Genomic DNA, 24536 nt, shown 5'->3' with positions numbered 1-24536 from the left:
GGCATTAACAAATATTATTAAGAACTGTATATTGGACGGATGAAAGAATAATTATACTATTATATTTACTGATTTGACTTATTCACTACATATTTATTTTTTTATTAGTGAGAGGTAGCATGTATTTTGAAGTATTAAATGAGGTGCGCAGAAGTTAGTTTTGTTACTATAATTATCAAAATAAAAATGACTTATCCGATATTAATTTTTAAATATACTAATTCACTAGCCAATTAATAAGATATCGATTAGTTCGATATCAATTAGTAATGATTGAATGATAATGATTGACTTGATCACGTAATATATTGGTCAATTCTATGTTTACTTCATTTATTTTCATTGATCAATATATTGATCTTTCATCAAATCGAATAATTTTTCTAATTGTATTTTAAACTAATAATTTTGTATTTGTAAATCACATGATGCATGTACATAAATATATATTTAACAAATGTTTACTTGTACAACAGTTCATTATTTCAAAACTTGGTGAATTTTTAGAATGAACAATATGCACTCCTCCTTATAAGTTAAAACTATTTATCCAATTAAATTTTTTTGAGTAATTAGCTTCCATCAACAAATCATTAGCCACAAATTTTTTAAATTTATTTAATAATTCATTAATTCCATACAAATGAATCAATAGATGCGATTGATTTATCTGTTTAATTTTTAATCATTACAAACACTCCTAACATCTTATATTTGAGTTTTTTTTCAAAATTCTAATTTAGCATACGTAAATAATAATAATTTATATAAAGAATTAATGTATTAGACAGAGTTTGGAAATGAAGAAAGTATTCTCCTGTGTAAAAACCCTCTCTCAGGTTTTCTATACACCAAGACAAGAAGAGGAGACCAAGAAAAGAGGGAAACAATATTAACTTCCTTTGGTCATTTCTCCGGCGATGTTCTAGGTATTCCGACCGGTGAATCGAAACCTAAGAGGCCAATTTATCGAGGTTCTTCTATCTTTTCTTTTCCTCTTTAATTTGATTTTCTTTTTGGTTTAGAAATTGGAATCGAGCTTCTTGGTTTTGTTTCTTGATCAATTTGATAAGTATTTGTGGTTGAGTGACCGGTAAAAAGTTGCGATTGAGCAAGATATTGGGTAATTATATAGCGTTAGATTGAGTTAGGGTTCTGCAACGACGGGTGCCAGTTAGAGGATTTTGTCTTTATTCACTTTTACCAGTTTTGGTCCAAATTGGTACTTTGGAATGTAATGATTAGAGCTGGTTCATCATTATAAAGAGAGCTTGTTTCCACTGCAATTTATCCAAGTGCTTCAAAATTAACTCCTTTTTGGCTCGTTTTAAAATGATTTAATTGGAGTTTTAGGCCTGTTCCAATCGGCTTGGTTTTGGTTTTGATTTTGGTTTGTCATCTTATTATTAATAGAATCCAAACGTGATGTCTGCCTGTGTTAATGTGTCTAGGTTCCTATAATTAAATGACTTCATTGCACTTGCATTTTTTCCACCTTATTGTCATTTTTTGATGCTGAGAATATTTAGGAAATGAATCCAGTGTCATCCAAATCCAACAATAACAACTATGACTCAATCTCAAACTCTGCAGTGTTATCCATAAGCTAAAGGTGCAAGGCAGAGCTGTTCCTTTTGTTTGTTAGTTTTGAATTTTCGAGTGCAGAATAACAAAAGTATAACATAAGTGTAGATCTCCATGTTAGTTTTGTTTCAAAAGTATAACTTCACGGATTCTAACATTGTCGTAGACAAAAAGCTTGGTATTTTAGTGGAGGAGGATAGAGGGGCAGAACCCATTATTCAATTGAGTTTCAAATCATGCTCCAGTAGTCCTTGGGGATGGGGAGAGTTACTTTTATCTTTATGGATCTCCATGTTTGAGAAATAAAATTATTATTCTAGTTAAGGCCCACCTAAGTAAGCTTGGTCATACCTTTATTGATGTGGTTTGAATACCTTTATTGATGTGGTTTGAAAATAATTCATACTTATTTGATATGTAGTATACATCCAGTAGGTGTGTCCAGAGACTAGTTTTAAGGAACAAAAATGATGAACAATAATGAATTAAACAGTCATAATCCAAGACTTAAGATGATCTGTTTCGTATAATTGCATTAAAGAAGACCAAGAATCATAGAGGGCCAGGGGAGAAGATATAAAGGGGTTGGGGGTCTGGGGAAGAAGACCAGAAGGAAGGAGAGTTCTGTGGGAAAAGACGAATTGGGCCAACCAGGGAAGACGAAGACGTATGAGGGATAAAATTTGTATGAAGAGTCTCTGATTCCTATTCTTTGGCAAGGCAATCTGGCGGAGGTTGATTTTTGACGACAAGTGGTCTCTTTTTGGTATCTGAGAGTTTGATTGTGAAGTGGGGTTGGAAAGTAATGAAGAGAAATGAGTAAGAGGTTGTCAGAGAAAGGGAGCTTCTTGGGTGAGGTAGTCACTTGTGGCTCTCTGGACACGTGTCTTTTTTATTCATCAGCTAACGCGATTATTATTGCCTGGTGTAGAAAAGTTTACCATGAACTTGAATGAGGTGTGTCAAAAACATTTCGTTACAAGTTGGGGCCGGGGTTGGGGGGGAGGGGAGAGAATTTAATATGCAGCAGGTATTGCATGATAGCAGATAGTCATCCACTTTTTTAATGGATGTTATGATGTTTTTTGAAACTATGCTCGTGCATGGTATTGCTTGATAGCTGCTTCTGTTGTTATTTTTTTTTAGATGGATGTGATGTGATAGTTTCTTGAAACTATGGACATTCATCAGGTGTCATATGATATCTGTTAATGTGATTAGTAGCTTGTACAGTTTGAAGAAACTCAAATCTCATATCATATGGGGTATGTCACGTTGCTCGGACTCTCCAATAATGTTTACCGCACCCGTGTCAGATCCTCCAAAAATGCACTATTTATAGAGTGTCCGACAAACACCCATTGATATTTTTGAAAAGTCCGAGCAACATAGTAAATTATTGATTACTCTTTTCTGGGTTATCCTCTTTTGCAGATTGTTTGGATGAAGTAGGAAGAAAAATATATAGGTTTCGTGTGATTCAGATACAAGTAGTTGTATCTTCTCTGCCTTCATGGAATTATGAGACACAACTTCTCGTCAGTCTAAGTGCAATTATTTATATCTTCCTTTTGTTGTTCATCCTTTTCAGGAAGTAGCAACTTGTTAGGTGATGTTGGCAACTGAACTAGTTTGAATCTCACGTAGCTGAGGTAAAATTTTCTGCATAAGCAAGATTGTTGACTCATGGAGCTTAAAGCTTCATCTCCAAAGCCGGTATTTTCAACTTCTGATTGCGACAGTGATCCCGAGGAGAAAGAAATTAGTGATGACGATGATCGTAATCATAAGCATCGTAGAAGGGAAACACGTTCACAGTCTGCAGAGACAGGGGCTCTTGAACCTGCTTTGAGTAGACCATTCAGGAAAAGGAACAAGCCGTTTGAAAATGGACATCCTTACCAGGAAGGAGATTCTCACTGGGGTGATACTAGGTTTGGTAAAAGACGAGGAACGGGTTCTTTTGCCAGGACACCATCTGATTCATACCAGAGGATGAAGCTTAATCAGTCTGTTTCTGGTCATGCTGGTCCTGGTAGGGGTCGAGGAAGAGAATCTGGTGCTTGGGGTCCCTGTGAATCTAGGTTCGGCTCTGTTGATATTGCATCTAAATTGGTGCCACCTCTTCTTTATGCTGGAAGGGGGCTGCAAAATGTTTCTAGTGGACAGAGTTCGTCTTGGAATGCATTTGGAATGGTTCCAGGAATGCCCAATGGAGGGCTTGATACACTTCATACCCTTGGTTTACAGGGAACACTTCGGACAGCCTTGAATCCTGCCATGAGCATGGGAATTCCAAGGCAAATGTGTAGAGACTTCGAGGAGCGTGGATTTTGCCTAAGAGGAGATATGTGCCCACTGGAGCATGGAGTAAATCGTATCGTTGTTGAAGATGTTCAGGTAAGCCTTTCAGCTGAAAAATAGTTGTATTTATCTCTTTCATTAAATTCTATGCTCCTGGGCACTTCGATTCTGACTTTTTGTGCTCCAAATTGCAGAGCCTTTCTCAGTTTAATCTTCCCGTTTCACTTCCCATTGCTCATATGCTGGGACCAAATACTGCACAAGGATCTTTACCCGCGATAGGTCCCTCTAGCTCATCAGCTAGTGGAAAATCTTTACATAGCAAAAGTATCAACCCTCCTGTGATTGACGGTGGATTAGGTATGTCTGATACTTTTGGTGGTGGTTCTGTGGCTGGGGCAGCTGATTTCTATGATCCTGATCAGCCTTTATGGTCAAATGATCATCCTGCGACTTCTACAGCACTGTTGGATGTCAATCAGTCTAAAATTGATGACACAGGGCCGTTGCTGAATGCTGACTCCTCTGTTCAGAATCAGGCTGGACTTTATGATGGCTGTAAACTCGAGCCTATAGATAGAGGTGCTGGAATAGCTTCAGGATCTCAAAGTGTGTGGGGAAGAATGAGTCGTTCAAAAAATAAGTTTGAACCATTCAGTAGCAGTCAGGGTATAACCCGTCACTGTAAGCAAACAAATGTAGATACCATAGACCAGCAAGTGTTGGAATCATCTTCAGAGCCCCAAAGTAGTTCTGGACGCAATATGCGAAACCCATCTCAAAAGGCACTGCGTAGTCTATTTGTGAGAGGGATTCCTCAGAAGGACAACAAACCGGAAGCTCTTCTTTCACATTTTAAAAAATTCGGCGAGGTTATCGACATCTACATCCCGGTAAATGGTGAACAAGCTTTTGTTCAATTTTCTAAGAGGGAGGAAGCTGAGGCTGCTTTAAAAGCACCAGATGCTGTGATGGGAAACCGCTTTATAAAGCTTTTCTGGGCAAACAGGGATAGCATTATGGATGATGGAGTAAATGGTAGTAGTAATTTACCCCGCGGTGGGACCCCTAGTACAGTTCCACCCCATCTATCAGTTCCTCATAAAAGAAGAGACAATCTGCAGACTGTAGCCCCCAAACCTGCTGAAAATGGTGTTGTTTTAGTAGCCACCTCTGATCTGCCCAAGCCTGTGGCTAAGAATGGTCCCAAAACTACACCAGCTTTGCAAAAAAAGCTGGGAACTTTAGAGCTTCTGAAGGAAGAAATGCGCAAGAAGCAGGAAATGCTTGAGCAGAAGCGGAATGACTTCCGACGCAAGTTGGATAAGCTTGAGAAGCAAGTAATGGCCTCTTCTTGATATTGTATTGTTTTTTTTTTTGCTTAAGCTTATTATCTCACAGTTCTGGTCGGTCTACTTTTCTTGCTTGTCTTGTGCACTTGAAATATGCCGCTATTTACTATTCTCAGCCAGCATTACGTTGCTGCTCTTCTAAAAAATGTAATTCCATTTGTGTAACTTGAAATGNTTTCTTGCTTGTCTTGTGCACTTGAAATATGCCGCTATTTACTATTCTCAGCCAGCATTACGTTTCTGCTCTTCTAAAAAATGTAATTCCATTTGTGTAACTTGAAATCAATCGCATGTCTGCTGCTTGTTTACCTCCCCTGTATGATGATATGAGTTAGCCTTAATTTGGAGCTACATGGTCGGTGAGGACTCATGAAGTCGAGATTGGAAGTAATAGTAGTACATTGTAAATACTTCTTTATCACAACAACTGGCTGCTGAAACCGCATCTCTTCTGCGTCCTTTATGCAGGCTGTGGGTGTGAAAGATGAGGCAGTGCCAGATCAGTCTGTGAAGAAACCAAAGGGAGGAGGAAAAGGTTCCAACTCTGGTGAAGTGGAAAGTTCAAGCCCTGCAGAACCTAGTAATGCTGTGTCATCACCACATGTCAAAGCAACACCATTTAGTAGCAGAACTACAGAGAATGCCGAGCCCAGTTGTTCCAAGTCATCTTCACTTGTCACAGCGCAGGAAGCTTCAAATTTGAAGCAGTCGATCCGTCCATTGGCACCAGTTGGCGCACCGTTTATCTTAAATAGATACAAACTAGATAACCGACCCACCACATTCAAGATCCTTCCACCTCTGCCAAGTGGTCTGGCAAATGTAATCTCTCTCACTCTAGAAAATTTGATATATTTATTAAAATTCTTTTAGAAGAGAAAAAATGTGGATGTTTCTTACTTCCCTTCCCTTGTGCTGTTATGCTTTTTGCCTTGCATGTTCTTTCACGGGTTAGACTTGAAATATGTATTATCAGCAAGAGTTTGTTCCCATTTCCACACATTTATGATTTAGTTGGTTCTTCACAGCAAAGCTGTAAGAGTGTAAAAATATGTATGTTTCTTCCATAACCTTGTGCTCCTCGGAATGAGGTATTTCAGGTAGATTGTTTTCAATCATGAAAGTATGCATTTAATTTGTTTTTATTGCACTGGTGACTAAGGCATGAATTTGTTTGCTTATTTGCACATCTTTGTTTTTCTGGAAATTCCTTCTTATGGCTATGACCAATTTAGGTGCCCCAAATTTCTTGTTGATATGTGAAGAAGGAACTGTAAGATTCTGTTTCAACCTTTTAGTTTGTTTTATCTCCCTGGTCTAGTGCATGGTTCAGGTTATTTTGGTGGTTCACTTGCTCTGCTCTTATATTCTCATTTCTATATTTCCTTTTTTAGGTTGACGTCCTGAAGGAACACTTTTCTACATTTGGTGATCTTCTGTCTGTTGAGCTGGACGATTTAGAACCTCAAGATTGTCATAATGGCTCAGAGGTGCTAAATACATCTGCTAGGGTATCTTTTCGATCACGCCGGTCTGCTGAAAGAGCATATTTGAATGGTAAATGCTGGCAAGACCAAACTCTGCATTTTATGTGGTTGCAATCCAGTAATTCTGCAAAGGAAATTGGTGTTGGAGAAAATGTCACTCCAGCTTCAAAGCAGTCTTCAGATGTTAATGGGCAATCCATTGCAAACAGTTGTCTGGCTGGTTTCCAGGAAGGAAGCGGGACAGGGAATGGTGAACCTGAAAATCAAGAAAGAGGAGAAAAGGAATGAAGATCCAAGTCAAGCTCAACTCTGCATCTGGTTAGCAGTTGGCTCAATTCGATTGATCATGATGAAGTTTGGATTTCAGAGTTGTACATCGAGGTAAATTTTAAATCTTTTATATGTAATGTCAGGAGTTTTAACGATTGGCAAAACTCTGTTCCAATTTTGTTTTCACATTATCTGCAAATGTAAAGAGAAATTTTTTATTTTAGACCATAGACGGTTCCTTTAGATAAGCTGTACCGAATTCTTGTTAGTCACTGAATGCTCAGACAGCGCCGCCCCTTCTTCTGGGTGTTTTATTTATTTCAAGTGACTTCCTTCACTTATACCGGCTTTTTAGCGTTCTATCAGAATTTGCGTTCCTGTGGTCCTTTCTTTACTGAGAGTGTCTTGAATAATTTTGATGTCTCCTAAGCAAGGTCGGCTCAACTCTAGAGCCACTAAAGTAGTGATTATTTTGTATAATCTTTTTGATAATTAGTACAGCTAACATTTATTATCATTTTCTTTGTGAACTGCGTCTTCTTGTAATTGTTTTGCGGTGTTATGGTCAAGCTAAACAACTCAACTCACCAAAACTCTATTGGACTAGATGAAATTGAATAGAGCCAAATTATGGGGTAAATATATGTCAAACTGATCAGATAATTTTTTTTCCAATCCAACGATGATATGAGTGGATTCCGACAACTTTTAAATGGTTGGAAACATTCTTGTTGGAAAATATGTACTAATCCTTTTATTTTTTGTTGGAAACGATAAAGTTAAACAGTATAATGAGAAGGAAATTGAGAGCTTTCAACTATTTTTTCCTCCTCGTACAAAATGCTCAAAAAGCGCATGAAGTTTAACAGATCAATTCATTACACCATCCAAGACCACTTCACTTACTATTTTAGTATTAGCCACCTCCTTACGTAGAATGCTTATGACAGTGTAAACAAAGGCATGACAAGAGTTTTGCCATGCCATATGAATAAATGAACAAGTCAAGGGCTCAAAGCAGAGGTAGATAGACTCTTCATATCAAAATTTAATCTTGCTTGGAACGCATGGACATCCATATTTGCTGGTACCACCATATTGGCAAGCTGAAGCTGTTTCTCTGAAGGTAGATGATCTTTCAAGGACACACAAGCCTGATACATCACTAGTAGGAGAAAGCAGGCTATATCATTTTCACTCTTGTCGATGGACTGTGTATCAAAACCACCTTTCAGTTGTTTGTTCCATTCATATATCCGCTCCGTCGATGCCCACAAATAAGAAACAACAGAATCTGCTACTACCATCCAGGAGCTATCTGACAGGAGGGACGTGAGGGTGACCGGCAGACCGCTCAAAACAGTGAATTTGTCCACAATTAACACGGGCCTATAGATACAGCAGCTTCCACATAGCAGGCCGACAAACTGCAGAGCCTACAGAAGAGGAGGGAGGAAGCAATATGATCTATCTACGTATAACAAATAGCTTCTACCACATTATGAACAGAAATAATCCTGGCATAGATACTGAATTTTGAAAGTAATTTGATCGGTACCAAATTTCAGTGTCTATGAATGTAATGTGATGCAAGATTCTGAAAGAGGCAAAGGGCTGTAATATAGCCTTAGTCTACCTCAACAAAATAGTGTTTCAACTCCAGNGCTTTAAAAGCACCAGATGCTGTGATGGGAAACCGCTTTATAAAGCTTTTCTGGGCAAACAGGGATAGCATTATGGATGATGGAGTAAATGGTAGTAGTAATTTACCCCGCGGTGGGACCCCTAGTACAGTTCCACCCCATCTATCAGTTCCTCATAAAAGAAGAGACAATCTGCAGACTGTAGCCCCCAAACCTGCTGAAAATGGTGTTGTTTTAGTAGCCACCTCTGATCTGCCCAAGCCTGTGGCTAAGAATGGTCCCAAAACTACACCAGCTTTGCAAAAAAAGCTGGGAACTTTAGAGCTTCTGAAGGAAGAAATGCGCAAGAAGCAGGAAATGCTTGAGCAGAAGCGGAATGACTTCCGACGCAAGTTGGATAAGCTTGAGAAGCAAGTAATGGCCTCTTCTTGATATTGTATTGTTTTTTTTTTTGCTTAAGCTTATTATCTCACAGTTCTGGTCGGTCTACTTTTCTTGCTTGTCTTGTGCACTTGAAATATGCCGCTATTTACTATTCTCAGCCAGCATTACGTTTCTGCTCTTCTAAAAAATGTAATTCCATTTGTGTAACTTGAAATCAATCGCATGTCTGCTGCTTGTTTACCTCCCCTGTATGATGATATGAGTTAGCCTTAATTTGGAGCTACATGGTCGGTGAGGACTCATGAAGTCGAGATTGGAAGTAATAGTAGTACATTGTAAATACTTCTTTATCACAACAACTGGCTGCTGAAACCGCATCTCTTCTGCGTCCTTTATGCAGGCTGTGGGTGTGAAAGATGAGGCAGTGCCAGATCAGTCTGTGAAGAAACCAAAGGGAGGAGGAAAAGGTTCCAACTCTGGTGAAGTGGAAAGTTCAAGCCCTGCAGAACCTAGTAATGCTGTGTCATCACCACATGTCAAAGCAACACCATTTAGTAGCAGAACTACAGAGAATGCCGAGCCCAGTTGTTCCAAGTCATCTTCACTTGTCACAGCGCAGGAAGCTTCAAATTTGAAGCAGTCGATCCGTCCATTGGCACCAGTTGGCGCACCGTTTATCTTAAATAGATACAAACTAGATAACCGACCCACCACATTCAAGATCCTTCCACCTCTGCCAAGTGGTCTGGCAAATGTAATCTCTCTCACTCTAGAAAATTTGATATATTTATTAAAATTCTTTTAGAAGAGAAAAAATGTGGATGTTTCTTACTTCCCTTCCCTTGTGCTGTTATGCTTTTTGCCTTGCATGTTCTTTCACGGGTTAGACTTGAAATATGTATTATCAGCAAGAGTTTGTTCCCATTTCCACACATTTATGATTTAGTTGGTTCTTCACAGCAAAGCTGTAAGAGTGTAAAAATATGTATGTTTCTTCCATAACCTTGTGCTCCTCGGAATGAGGTATTTCAGGTAGATTGTTTTCAATCATGAAAGTATGCATTTAATTTGTTTTTATTGCACTGGTGACTAAGGCATGAATTTGTTTGCTTATTTGCACATCTTTGTTTTTCTGGAAATTCCTTCTTATGGCTATGACCAATTTAGGTGCCCCAAATTTCTTGTTGATATGTGAAGAAGGAACTGTAAGATTCTGTTTCAACCTTTTAGTTTGTTTTATCTCCCTGGTCTAGTGCATGGTTCAGGTTATTTTGGTGGTTCACTTGCTCTGCTCTTATATTCTCATTTCTATATTTCCTTTTTTAGGTTGACGTCCTGAAGGAACACTTTTCTACATTTGGTGATCTTCTGTCTGTTGAGCTGGACGATTTAGAACCTCAAGATTGTCATAATGGCTCAGAGGTGCTAAATACATCTGCTAGGGTATCTTTTCGATCACGCCGGTCTGCTGAAAGAGCATATTTGAATGGTAAATGCTGGCAAGACCAAACTCTGCATTTTATGTGGTTGCAATCCAGTAATTCTGCAAAGGAAATTGGTGTTGGAGAAAATGTCACTCCAGCTTCAAAGCAGTCTTCAGATGTTAATGGGCAATCCATTGCAAACAGTTGTCTGGCTGGTTTCCAGGAAGGAAGCGGGACAGGGAATGGTGAACCTGAAAATCAAGAAAGAGGAGAAAAGGAATGAAGATCCAAGTCAAGCTCAACTCTGCATCTGGTTAGCAGTTGGCTCAATTCGATTGATCATGATGAAGTTTGGATTTCAGAGTTGTACATCGAGGTAAATTTTAAATCTTTTATATGTAATGTCAGGAGTTTTAACGATTGGCAAAACTCTGTTCCAATTTTGTTTTCACATTATCTGCAAATGTAAAGAGAAATTTTTTATTTTAGACCATAGACGGTTCCTTTAGATAAGCTGTACCGAATTCTTGTTAGTCACTGAATGCTCAGACAGCGCCGCCCCTTCTTCTGGGTGTTTTATTTATTTCAAGTGACTTCCTTCACTTATACCGGCTTTTTAGCGTTCTATCAGAGGGAGGAAGCAATATGATCTATCTACGTATAACAAATAGCTTCTACCACATTATGAACAGAAATAATCCTGGCATAGATACTGAATTTTGAAAGTAATTTGATCGGTACCAAATTTCAGTGTCGATGAAAGTAATGTGATGCAAGATTCTGAAAGAGGCAAAGGGCTGTAATATAGCCTTAGTCTACCTCAACAAAATAGTGTTTCAACTCCAGACAGTATTTCCAATATTGGGGTCAGAGCATGCTTATAAACTGAGCTACCAAAAGGAGTACCCTCGTGGACATGTTATCTCACAATGGAGCTACGCTCACTAAAAAATATCACTAATTGCCAAACAATTGTGCAGGTCATTACAAAATGCACCACGGACATACGCAGACAACATAAGCACAAAAAGATGAGCCATAATTTGCATGAATCCGAAGTAAATCATCTTACCGTGGACGGAAATCTCGTAATGCAACTAATTTCCAGTGCCTCAATGAGCCATTGTCTTTTGGCATTCCCTTCAGCATGTTGTACGGTTATTGAAACTTCAGTTAGAGCATCCCAAATATCTGTGCAGAAAGATTGTAGCACTTATCAGAGACTACACACAGCAGTTATAACCCAATGCACTTAACATGTTGATAAATGGAAGTCTTGAGACTAGAATTTGCTAACTATTAGACATCATCTCCGACAGCCTAATAGAGCCTAACCTTGAGATCTGCTGTCCAAAAGACAAGCTTTTAGTTTACCAAGCACAGTCAATGGCAGGGAACCACTTTGAACTAGTTTTGCTATTGCTTGAATCTTTTTCACAGTTTCAAACGACAGAGAGTTTGCGACAGTGAAGTTCACCTCTGAAACCTACATAGAGCAGAGGAACATATAGGTAATGAACTGATGCAATTCTATAACAATTGTTTAAAGGAGAAGTAAAGTACAATGTTGTAATGAATAAGTGATTACCAATGCACTTAGCACTTATAAGCAATTAACTAATGTAAAAAATATGCCTCACCCACGAGTAGTACAGAGTGAACTAGTCTAAGTAGAATAGTGACTGGTAATACTTGATCATCAAGTACTCCAAAAAGAAGATATATAAACAGGCCCAACAATAACTTAACTACTAAAAAATCCCGGTCGACCCAAATCTCTTCCAAAAGAATGATAAAATAAAAGAAAAAAGAAGAATGGAGACAAAGATGTAATTCAATACCTTTAGAAGATCCAATAGCCATCCTTGTTGAGCCTTCTCCAGGCATCTAAATGCTTCAGACCATTCTTCAAAAATTTTACCCTGACAAGACCCGTCAGTTTGAGCAGAAGGCAGCAAAGTAAAGAGAAACTCCATGCATTTTTCCATGCTAGATTTATAGTCTTGAGTGTGATGAGAAGATTCATCCAAACACAATTGAAGTCCCCTCCAGCATGAAATCCTAAATGTGATTTTCTCTAGGGGGTCACAACTCTCAGAACAAGTAGACCATGATAATAACTCAGCAACATCTTCAAATAATTTCACGATCCGAGAACCTGAGAAAATCTTAACCAGGTCGGCCAAATGTGAAAGCAAAAAGAATTGCAGGCGTGACTCAAGCACCCTCAACCGAGGGATGTCACATAGCTCATCAAGGAAGCTAAGGAGAGGATCAAATTGGTTAGCATGCGATAATGAGAAAAGTAAGCATTCCTCCCTGAGATTTCCTCTCTCAAAAGTTATGTCTTGTGCCAACAAGCCAGCAACTCGACTCTCATATCTCATGCACCGTCTGATGATTGCGCCCCAATCCAATGGTGGTAGCGTAGAAGCATGTGAGAGACACCGCAGAACACTACAAACTGTGTTTACATGTGAGACATCACCTGTCTAATCTCAACATAAAACAAGAAAAAGGTCAAATGGCTTGAGAACAGCGTCAAATGCGAAAGAGAACATGAATCGTTAGTCCCAAGAGAACTACTCTGAGCTAGTATCATTTAAAGAAATTGAAAAATATTTAGAAGTGGCATACAATCTGCAAGTAATTTTATAAACAAGATATGGAGTCCCTTCTCAATAAAAGTTCTCTTGATATGCCAAAATAATTATGTGCAATTAACAAACTAGTTTCAGAATGAGACTTGTAATGCTTAGGAAGAAAAACATCATTGCTAACAAAATAAACCAGTGTTATTATAATACCTAAAGACAAGTTCATTGTAAGGTTTTACAGGTTGATCGGAAGCTCAAAAAAACAACCAATAAAGTATGTCAAATCTGTTGAAACTCAACAATAAGAAAGTTAATGGCACTATGAAATATTAAGAAAAGACAGAAATTAAGTTGTGCACCTAACATTCTATAATGCAAGAAATGCCTCCACAAATCCACAGGAAGAATGCTGCTTAAACATAATAACACTGCATTATTGAATAACAAAGAAGAAAAAATATTTTACCCCAAGATAGTTCAGATGCATTAGCCACATAGACAATTTCATGACCGTGCTGTCCTCAGGAAAATTTTGTGAGACGGTCTTCGAACCAACAGAATCATTCTCTGAGGTACTTTCATCATTTTGAAGATCTTTGACCCACAAATAATGTCTAAGAAATGAGATTGCCCATGCTGCATGCTGCTGTAACTGATGAGCATCAGAATTTTGCGCAACTAGGAACAATTCTTGCACAAGTGATGTTAAATCAGGCTCGAGAACATCATTTGTAATTAAAGGACCAGATATATAAGAAGCTTCCTGCGAACATTAGAAAAATCATCAAGTAAAGAGATGACAAGATACAGATTTATTGGGTTTTGTAATAGCTTTCTAATATATACATATCACCAAGTTTCTCACCTTCTGATCAGAAGAAGAATGCGATGAACTCAAAGGGTGGGGTTCAATCAGTGTCCCTGCACCTGCTCCTAATGCATTTACAACTCCAAGCATGGCACCGAGATAAATTAGTGGAGGATTGGAGTCTGCGTAACTTTTTCTGAACAGTGGAAGCAATTCTTTAATGTGTTCAATTTTCAAAGAGTGCAACCCTTCATTCAAAACCACACCAACAAGACTTCCTGCTCCCAAACAAGATGCCATCAATAAGCTCTGGTGGAAGGTGTCAAATCTTTTAATAGAGAGTAGCTCAGAGATTAGTTCCTTATAGCAACTCAAAAGATGTTCCAGCTCTGCATCATCAATAAGTTCAAACCTCTGACACGTGGCCATTACAGTAGGTACAGCAAGACACGAGCCCACAAATAATAAAATTTCATGATCTTTGCTCATAGTTGTAACTTCAGTAGGGTGTGGAATCCATGAAATAAGTAACGCTTTCACATTAAGAACTGCATCATACATCCCAGCTCTGTACATTGCACCAACACAATTACCCAAACCCAATACAAGCCCTGCAACGCCCCACACATCTTCCTCTAAATTCTCACTCATCGAGCCAAGAAATTCACCAGCAAAATTTGAATTCAAATTATCTGATCCAAGTGGAAAAGATACTGAAAGAGTTTCAAGAACATCAGCCGAAGATGGTGTGAATTGAGAGATCATCTGGGATAAGGTTCTGATGATCTTTCTCAACAATTCTGCTTCCTCTATCTTGTGTGTCTCTTTGCCCGGGTGAGCAGCAGCTCTGGCTAGAAGAGTTTGACATGAATAACCTAACCCAACTCCACAAGCTCCTTTCACAAGTGTGCTTTTGCTCACAGATGCAACCTGAAATGACCTCATTCTAAGCATGCTTTGAGCAATCTTTCTATAACTTACATTGCTTCTAAATCAAGTGTAATGTTCATTCTGTTCCATTCAATCATAATAAACATTCGCTAATTGCAAGAAATATATGTTATTTTCCACCGTCCTCGCTCCTGACAGAAAATTACCATCAACTACAAAGATACATATGCTTTCTACGAAAAACCTCTTATCCTCAAAATAAAATGCATATTCATATTGTTCATAGTAAGGAACACCATGACCTCAATCCTCAAATACACACACCAAACAAATATAAGCACTGTAATCTAGCATTTTTTAGTGACTCCTACAGAAGTATACATTCTAACATTTTGAATATGCAAACTAGTCTGGGAGGTCATAGGCAATAAACTAAAAAAATGATTCCCACTAAGAGGTCAACAAGGCTAATCCAACTGCTTGTGATCACTGAATATGTAAAATGACAGATGTGAATAACAAATGGACTTCATACCTCAAGCAGTGCATTGATATTCTCAAATTTCTGCTTGTGATCAGTGAGGTGTAGGCAACTTGATATCAGACCAAGAGAGATTGCTGCTGACCATTGGCGATACTCATGTTCATGTTGGAACAACCAATCCAGCAAAAACTTTGAGGCGGTCGCTTTAACAGCATGTGCTGAAGCAGGCAACACCTAGAAGCAAGAAATAGTCAGAAACAGAAGGCCTACAATTTCCAAATACCCCAAGCAGCCTACAAAGTCATATGAACGTTAGTCCCTCGAGATGCTTATGCTTTTTATGACAAATGGAATCCAAGTCAGTCTTCCTACTCCATTACAGCACAATACAAGCTGCTGAGAAAGATCTTATCATTCAAGTAGAATTTTCCAGAAGCAAGGAGAGAAATCAATTACCGAACAAAGGGCTCCAACAGCTAATGCAATATTCTCAGCAGATCGAGGGAGAGATCTCTCTGCAATTGCTGTCATACTCTGCATGACAAAATGTAGGCATGAAGTTCTGTGATGCTGAAAAATAGGCTCAAAAATCAGATGAAAAATCCATAAACAAAGTAGAGAGTACACAAAAACACCTTAAGAATTTCCATGGCAGCTTTAGGAGTTTTGTCCAAAACAGCAGTCTGCAACTTAGCATCAAGTATTAAGACATAAGCTCTCATCCACCTCCGCATGAAGGGCTTCCATGATTGCAAAGAAAGAATTGATATCAATATATTTCTTGACAGTTGAAGAGATGTTGCTATATCAATCAGTGAGGCTTCATATTTAGCTTGTACATCTTGCAAGTCCTGCGCATCAAACAATGCACATGAAGATTCCTGCGGAACACAGAAAAGAAACTTGGTTGCAGTCCCATATTTCAGTTATCTTACCTCTGATGCTCCTGGCTTCCTTGAATCTTTCTTTGTAAAGGAAAGGCAAAAAAGAGCTGCACCAGGTAATTCTTTTTCTCTTCTTTCTTTTCCTTGATTGCCACCGATAAGAAAGTATATAAATAAGATGCAAATAGTGAATAAAAAATGATTTTCATTCTACTTTGACATAATTTATAACACAAACCAAGTCTTTAGGACAAAGGCCTAGACCCTTTTCAGTGCTACATGTCAGACTTATTTGCATTTAGTCAAGGAGAAAAATGACCATTTCTATGTGATTAAAAACATCGCTAACAAAGAGTTTGAATTAAAGAAATATGCTAACCAAGGTGCTTGTGAGGGGGAAAGGGCCTCACCAGTCACCAAGAAGCAAAAGCATATTTGATTGTTGGGAACCCAGATGACAAGTTTAGGAGCCAATCATCTTGAAAAATAGAGATATTGTATCTCAGTACCTGAAGCAAAGATGAGACGTGGAAAGACATCTAACAGCTTCTCAATTTTGTTTGCAGACACCTTTTTCTGCTTTACTAATCTTCGCCGGGTGCTGCGAAAAATTAAAAACAGTAGTTTGGAATCTTTGGCCACAAAATGTAATCTAACATGCAGAAAATAACAGCATTGTGTCTCACATGTGCTCGAAAGTTATAAGTTTGACTTCAAATCCTTCCAGTGCAGTAAGCACTTCAGGGTCAGTCTCGGACACAAGATACTCCAAGTTTCTGTCCTTGAAGTCTGGAATACTTCTTTCAAGATGCTCTACCTAAGGAAAGGCGGATTTTGAAACAACAGCTGTGAGATAAGGAAGCAATAAAGTAGAATACTCACCTGAACTGAGCAAAACGAGATACAACTTCCTGCAACTCATTGGGAATGTAACAAGTTCACCATATTGATTAAGACAGTATCCAAAATGGTTTTAGGGAGTAACGGTCATTTGGTCATAAGCGCTGGACTATCTCCATTAGATGTTTGATCAATTGTATTAAATCTAGATATAAATTGTATAATTTGAAACATGTGTTTGCTATAGATACGGAGGGTGTTTGATACATGAAATGCCCCACATTAAGTATAAAAAGGCATCCAAAATGGTTCCTTTACATATTGGGTCAATTTACCCATTTCCTTACACTACAGTCACAAAGCAGGGAGTCCATAAATATTAAAGATTTGTCTATTAAAAAATCATAGTAGGCAAGAAGGGCAATTAGAAGATCTACCTCATAACTGGTTAATGCCAAAAAGGCAGATGCCCGAGCTTTGGACCATAAGGAAGCTTGTCTACAATCTTGGGAGGTTCCAATATTCCATAGTATCTTCAACACATCTACTGATGCCTCAGGGTATGCTTGCGCATCCATCGCACCCCAGTTCAAAAGAAGACAGAGGCTGACAATTGAGATAGAAGGAAAAACTTTTAAAATATTTGTTCAGATTTGGCAAGAAATGTTAAAGAGTATATGAGAATGTGCAATGCTCATGACTAAAGTAAATGATTGAAAAAAGCAAGAGATAAGGTAGAAAGAAATGAACGAATTTTCAAACATGCCCTTCAAATTATACACAAGAAAAGTCAAGTTTGTTTGTGGTAGTACAAGTAGTCATAGAGGAAACACGCAATGGTAAATACAAGTATGCATTGTAAAGCTCAGAATCTTTTTATCCTTATCCACACACAAAAAAAAAGTCACAGAGAACTACTTTATAAGGTATAGTATTAGTGTCCAGCGTTAGGAAGACACTAGGAAATATTTAGAGGGACAGCAACATTACAGATTGTGTAGTCACAGAAAACTTAGAACAACTGTACAGAAAATACTTGAGTAAAATGTTTGTTTCTCACGAGATATCGCAAAGCATCAGAGTTATCATTCTGAAGTTTGATCAGTGGAAAGGTGATCTTCATAACTTGGCAAAAACTAGCAGATATTGTTTAATCACTTTTTCATGGTTTACTAAATGGGTGATAACCTTTATTTACCTGTGAGCAACCATGGCGTTCGCTGAGTAGTTTAGCACATGCTTTGCAATCACATCCCAAGCAGAATAAAAATCTGAAATAAGTGCATGACAAAATTGGTGCCAAAGGGAAAATTTGAAAAGGAAATTGCATGTACAATGAAAAAGAGTTGAAAAGCATGCTAGTTTTTAAGTTGCGGGGAGATAGAGAATCAATCAATACCTCTTGACCACATCAAAGTGCTTTTTCTTTCACTATAAGAAAGCAAAGAAGTGACAAAATAGAAGAAACAGAAGAACACAAGTTATCCACAATCTTGGAAAGGTTCCTATCTTTTCCTGCAGATAAACTAGACGTATTACCACAATCGTGGAAAGGTTTTTCCTGACCAAAAAACAATCCTGGAGAATTTTCTCTGTTCTTAGCAGCTCTAATATTTTTTCATGAAAGTACATTTTCCAAATGCATTAGAGAGAAAAAAACAATCTTTTTTAGTTCCAGCCGTGCCTTGGGTGGGACCGAGTCGGGTTATGTCAAGTTATCAACATCTCATATGAATTTGACATTTGAAGATTTAGCAATAGTGCAGGTTTACCAATGGCATCGGCTTCACAGAGGTGGCCAAGGCTTTGAAGACCCAGAGACTGCATTAAAGGATCTTGATTCTCCACGCAAGCCTGTTAATTGAAATAATATAATTAAGGAGCTTGGAATTACATGTGCTAAAGAAACTAACTAGTAGAACATACCGCAATGGATAAAATAAGGTCCACTCCACGATCAGGATTTCTTCTGCAGATATCACAGATGGAAACAGCCATGCTAATGCAAATATCTCGCTTAGACGCAAACCGAGTAAATCTATTCGCAAGTAGTACTCCCTAGTTTTCACCAGAAAAAGGAAAACAATGACTATTTGTGCCACATGTTAAGGGTAATCTGACCTACTGACATGAAAACTTTAAAAATTACCATCAAGCAATAACATGTGAATTCAAAACTACTACCTAACAAATTTATCTACCATCTTCAGGCTGGATCAAGCTTTTTATGATATAGTTCCTTTTTTTTAATGTATCAAGTTTTTATAAGATAGTTCATGGATCATCAATTCAATCATCTAAAAAAACTTGCACGATATATATTCATTCCACTTGATAATTTTGTGGTGCCATACCATAGTAACTGCTAAACTATTTCCTTTATAAGATTGGGACCATACCAGTTCTGGACTTCTAGTCATGTTGTCTAAAATTTGATTAAAAGAAGCTGTGAACAAACTGATAGAATCTCTCCCGTACCAAAAAAATAAAAATAGAATCCCTCGGTCTAGTGAAGGATTAATGCAATGGGAGAAAAAGTGTGTCGTGTTTATTGCATATAATAAGTTCACTACAAGCATCAGTAAAGGGAATCACAAAACAATGATAGTTATGAGAAAGATTGTAAGGTTGATAATCTTGCCTGCAAGGTCCCAAAGACACGGTCGTTGTATTCCCAGGTTTTGCAAAGTAAGCGAATCGCAGTGGCAAATAGAACACTATAAGACAAATAACATACATCAAGAGAATTAATAGATAAATGTAAGAATGACATATCCACATATATTTTCAGTAGAATGATATTATCATAAACCTTGGATCATTAACAAGTGCAAATATACTACAATCAAAGAGACAGTTGACCAGTTCTCATAATTAAAGGCTATCAATGGCGACTAAACTTTCTATCAGGAGAAGGGCGGTATGTATGCATGTTCAGATATAACCTATATCTATCATGTTAGAATGTATTCAACTAACTTAAAAATAAACTACAAGTAAAAAAGGTAGAAGTAGCAGAATTCAAGATGGTGCAGCATGCTGTTTGCCCTACTTATCAACAAACACAGGAAAAAGATAAAATAACCATCGGCCAGATGACTGATTTCCTAAAAAATGATTTATAGACTTAAGAACAAACAATGCACAACACAGTGATAATTGACCATAACTCTAAGATCAATCATAATTCAGATATTCTCAAGCAAAAATCAAGTTGCCAGTCTTCCACATGAACTGTTTGACATAATGATGTGCAATTTTACAACATTTTTTAATAGAAGGAAACTTTATAGGCGGAAAGGAAATGATCAAATAATGCAATACATCATCCATAGCAATAAGATATATCCACCTCCAAAACAAACAATAGATATCATAAGAGAGTATAGTTAGCATACGGTTTCTTATCATTCTGAAGCATAGGCAACAGTGTCTGAATAATGAGAGGTATGATAGCAGGATGGGAAGCAAGTGATGGCAGCAGTTCCAGAAGTTTTAGCTGCACATTTTTTGAAACAGAACAGTGACTATGAGTCCACTGAAATTAACCCTAACAAAAAATGTTCATAAGTTCCTCTTGAAGAATCCAAGAAATGAGAAGTCATCCACTAGAAAATAGAGTAAAAACAGACGCTATAATAAACATGGCTAATAGATCTTGACGTAACAAACTAAAGTTTACCATAACTCCATGAGAATCAACACTTGTGTTCGTGGAAAATATATGATTGTAGAATTGAATGACTAGTAACAAAGGGACACCTAGTTTAGGATCCGCTCTGCTACTATTAGCCAAGATATCAACAGAAGAGCTCCCATCTGCTTGATGCATGACGAGGACACAGGCAATCGCACTGAGTATCATGGGCATATCTGCAAGAACAAAGTATAGAACAGATATTGTAGAACTTTTACCAACAAAAAAATTGCAAGTGGAACCTGAACTCAACAGGACTAGCTTATGAGGACCTAACCGATCAGAAAGATATTCTGAGACTGAGAGATGGATGAGGACTTCCTTCTTGCAATAATATGATGCAAGTGGTCAGTAACCAATGAGCTCCAAATTTTTGATACGTAGTGCTCGTCTCTAATAGAAGTGACATGACTAGGCTTGTAATTCAGATAAAAAGAACCAGACAATGGAGACAGTTCCTGAAAAAAGCCACCCGTTATAGGGTAAGTACGAAATGAACTTCCAATAGGAGCAAAATTAGCAAAAAAAAATAACAAGTAAATAAAATATCCTATTGGTCCTTGAAATCATTGAGTCAAAGGCCACGCCTACAAATAAGACAAGAATCTAGCAAAGATTGAATGATCCATCGAACACTACCATTGCTACGCAGAGAACGTTATTTGAACAGATGGATGGAATATGACTCAATTTCTTGCAATTCAAGTGTGAAATCAGATCAATTCTTTTTTTCTTCTTCTTTTCTTTGTGTGTGTGTGTAATTTCTTTTATTTTTTATTTTTATTTTTGGGGGAAGGGTCTTGTGCAGATGTTACAGGAAGTCTTGTACGATGATCTAGTAAACATTGACAAGAAACACATATGATAATGTCCATTTCACTTGAAGAGTGTAGGTGTCTTAACTAATATCAGTTACGCACTTTCACAATGACATATAATTTTGAGTTCCGAGACAATGAAATAAACCTGAAGCCATATATGCTGCAAGAGTCTGAAGACTATGTATTTAGGTGTACTAATGGACGGAAATTTCATTCCTTTTGGCTGTCCAGTTTTTTGTGCAATAAGTAGCTTACTCGAAAGCTTTCCCAACATGTGAAGCAAATCGGTTGCTACTTGTTTTACTGATTTAGATGGAGAAGAAAGAAGGCTGATAGCAGGGAAGATGAATAAGAGCTCTTCATTCAAATCATATGCATCTCTGAAGACATCATTCTCTGCAAAAGTAGTTTAACAATTTTATTTAGTTACTGATGAAAAATAAGCAACCGAGACAGTTATTTATCCAGTAAAGCGTATAGATATCCTCAAAAGAAAATGTGTTCATTAATTTACTATTTTACTTTTGAAATATTTGAAGAATCTTCAAAAATTTACTTGATAGTGCAGACTGAGGTGATATCTTCCAGGCAAATAGGATAAGAAATAGCACCTTAGCACTCAAATATATACAACGGGGGAAGCAACTGTACACCGATATGTGCCTTTGGTACTAAATACATTTTTGTTCTCATTAGATATATGTAATGCATCAGAACTATTAACCTTTTTCCAGAAAAATAACAAAATTAGTAACCATACCGTTCTCATGTTTCCACTTCAACAGAAATAGAACAAGTTTCACCTCCAAGAATTGTTCATGTTCAAGTTCAGACTGCATAAGCACCATAAATAAGGACAGCGTAATTGTTGATAATTCAGGTATAAAGCTCAAACCAAGATCTTTTTGCACAATCAATATGCGCCTCGATACTTCTAATAGGTTCTCAATTGAACTCGTGTGCTTTGGATTTGTACATAAGGAGAACATAACATCCAGTAGCTCCACACCACATAACTGAACTTGATGAAGCAGCTGCTAGCATTTATGATGCCACTTGCAATTAGTAAGTCTAGACCACAATACAAATCTTAAAATGTAACAAAAAGTAACTTTAACCCAAAAATACAATAAAATTCAAAAAGCTGGAGAAAAAGGAAAGGCCAGTTTGAATACCGATCCCATTTCCACCAATTGTTGCAGGACCACCACATATGCATCTACAATGCATTCAAGGCAGTGCGAAATATTAGCAAAATCCTGCACATTAACCATGGAACTTAGGCACTTAAATATTGATGGCGAAACATATATCAGAAAGCAGGCATCTAACAAACAAACAGACGCCACAGCAAGAATAAGAAGAAAAAACATATTTTGCATAATACATAGTACACTTACTTCTGCATTATCGCATGGAAAGAACTTCAAACGCCCAATGAGCAGTTTAATAACAGGAATGGCCTCTAAAGGAATTGAACAACAAAGTCCAGCTATTGACGATACCAAACTTCTTATAAATGAAGAAACTGAAACAGATGAGGGCATCCTAACAATTGAATAATTCAAGAAAGGTAACAAGAAATCACAAACTTCAACCATTCCCAAGTTCTTGCTCTGCATTATGAAAATAAGCACTTGTTGCACTAGCTCTGTTTGAACCTCCACTCGGCAAGAAAGCACCTGTCCCGCCATCAACCAATTCAAATCAGAACCATTACCAAAATTAATTAATAGATTTTTTAAAGCAAAAAAAACATCAGACACTAATTGCTCATAAACTGGAAGAATGAGCACATGACTGTTCACGACTATCTGCTAATATGTTGTTTCTTGCTGAACCCGAGCAGCACATAACCAAACTAATATCTATACCACTTCACAATCCAAGTGCTTTTGTTGGGTACAATGTTATTTCCCTAGCTAATCAAGTCCAGTAAATATTTCAAAAATAGCACAATCAAAATCCATTCCAATAACTAAACTTAGCCCTGTCAGTGATATCGACAATCAAAACCCATTGTAATGACAAACTTAGCCCGGTCAGTAATATTGACATAGAAATAGTTCGATTTATCACCATTCGTATACTTAAACTAAAAACTGGGAAGGTACACATTCTGATAACTTAGCATAATGTTGCAATTACCTTGACAAATGGATGATTCTCTGAAGATAGAGACGGCAACGAATTGTTCTGGAAACCCAACCGAACAAGGAAACCTATTCCTTTGACAAAAAGACTGACAAAACGAGAATCGGATGCTTCGAGGGCAGACTGGAGCTCGAGTAATCCGCGAGATAGGTCCAATTTGGAGTCTCTGACGAGGCGGCATAGCTCTCGAACCGATTGATCAAGTACAGAAGCGGAGGTGGAATGAAGGCACTGAGTAATGGCGTCGGTTCCAGGGGCGGAGTCAGGGTTCAGGTAAGTCGGAGCCGATCGAAGTTTGTCGAATATCGAGATGACTGCGAATTTCTGCAGCGACGGTTGGGGGATTCGAATTTTCTCCAGCAGTTGAGAGTAAGAGTCCATTAGGGGCCTAATAAAGTACTTAGTGTGGCAGGCAAGTAGATTTATGAGGGGCCAAAAGAAAATTTATATGCAAAAATAACACAACAAACGTTTATATGTTTATCGACTGTTTCTTATAAGTTTTTCTTGAACGTCTTTTACCAAAAAAAATTCGTTACAAAAAAAGAAGGCTAAACCTTTTCCTTTTCTACTAAGGGCGTCTCCAATCCAATTTCTATTTTACTCTTCAAATATATAATTCTTTATTTTTTTAAAATAATCAACTATAATCCAATTTTCTATTTTACTCTTCAAAAAAATAAAATTATCTCTCATTAATATTATATTATTATTTCTATTTCATTCTTATTTTCTTATCTTATATAAATCATTTATTTCTTTTCCTAATGATTACTTTCTATAATTTTTATGTGATGAAAATTTTATTTTTTCAAATTTTTTTTATCTAATATAAATTATATTTTATTTTAAATTTTTAATATCATAAATTGCACGAAAAATAATATAATATTTAAATTATTGAACAAATTC

General features: G+C 37.4%; 2 protein-coding genes across 6 annotated transcripts; one reads left to right on the top strand and one right to left on the bottom strand.

Moving 5' to 3' along the window:
- The first annotated feature begins 782 nt into the window (after nucleotides 1–782).
- On the top strand, nucleotides 783–11050 carry LOC107010985 (zinc finger CCCH domain-containing protein 41). 3 transcript variants are annotated; one of them, XM_015210275.2, is made up of 6 exons: nucleotides 783–974; nucleotides 3176–3984; nucleotides 4083–4851; nucleotides 8678–9054; nucleotides 9425–9778; nucleotides 10351–11050. In XM_015210275.2, the coding sequence occupies exons 2-6, from the start codon at nucleotides 3271–3273 to the stop codon at nucleotides 10729–10731; spliced, it is 2595 nt and encodes an 864-aa protein (XP_015065761.1). In that variant the 5' UTR covers nucleotides 783–974; nucleotides 3176–3270; the 3' UTR covers nucleotides 10732–11050. The 3 variants fall into 3 exon arrangements, with proteins under 3 accessions (XP_015065761.1, XP_027770403.1, XP_015065760.1); XM_027914602.1 differs by having other exon boundaries at nucleotides 4083–4926; nucleotides 8753–9054; XM_015210274.2 differs by lacking the exons at nucleotides 8678–9054; nucleotides 9425–9778; nucleotides 10351–11050 and adding exons at nucleotides 5709–6062; nucleotides 6635–7334 and having other exon boundaries at nucleotides 784–974; nucleotides 4083–5228.
- LOC107010984 (protein RST1) lies at nucleotides 7832–24063 on the bottom strand. 3 transcript variants are annotated; one of them, XM_015210273.2, is made up of 25 exons: nucleotides 23619–24063; nucleotides 22871–23152; nucleotides 22646–22729; nucleotides 22231–22507; nucleotides 21616–21866; nucleotides 20927–21107; nucleotides 20635–20825; nucleotides 20351–20451; nucleotides 19594–19669; nucleotides 18879–19010; nucleotides 18725–18806; nucleotides 18151–18223; nucleotides 17390–17558; nucleotides 16799–16929; nucleotides 16622–16713; nucleotides 16164–16249; nucleotides 15864–16079; nucleotides 15685–15762; nucleotides 15280–15462; nucleotides 13911–14783; nucleotides 13512–13808; nucleotides 12290–12940; nucleotides 11784–11934; nucleotides 11521–11639; nucleotides 7832–8433 (listed from the first exon to the last, which is right to left on the bottom strand). In XM_015210273.2, exons 1-25 carry the CDS (start codon nucleotides 24003–24005, stop codon nucleotides 8002–8004), a joined length of 5595 nt encoding a protein of 1864 aa, XP_015065759.1. In that variant the 5' UTR covers nucleotides 24006–24063; the 3' UTR covers nucleotides 7832–8001. The 3 variants fall into 3 exon arrangements, with proteins under 3 accessions (XP_015065759.1, XP_015065756.1, XP_015065758.1); XM_015210270.2 differs by having other exon boundaries at nucleotides 16164–16255; nucleotides 23619–24062; XM_015210272.2 differs by having other exon boundaries at nucleotides 16164–16255; nucleotides 22231–22504; nucleotides 23619–24062.
- Between the last annotated feature and the right edge of the window lie 473 nt (nucleotides 24064–24536).

This window comes from Solanum pennellii, chromosome 2 (assembly GCF_001406875.1).
Source record: "Solanum pennellii chromosome 2, SPENNV200".
Taxonomy (NCBI): Eukaryota; Viridiplantae; Streptophyta; class Magnoliopsida; order Solanales; family Solanaceae; genus Solanum; species Solanum pennellii.
This window is presented reverse-complemented; position numbering and strand designations above follow the sequence as displayed.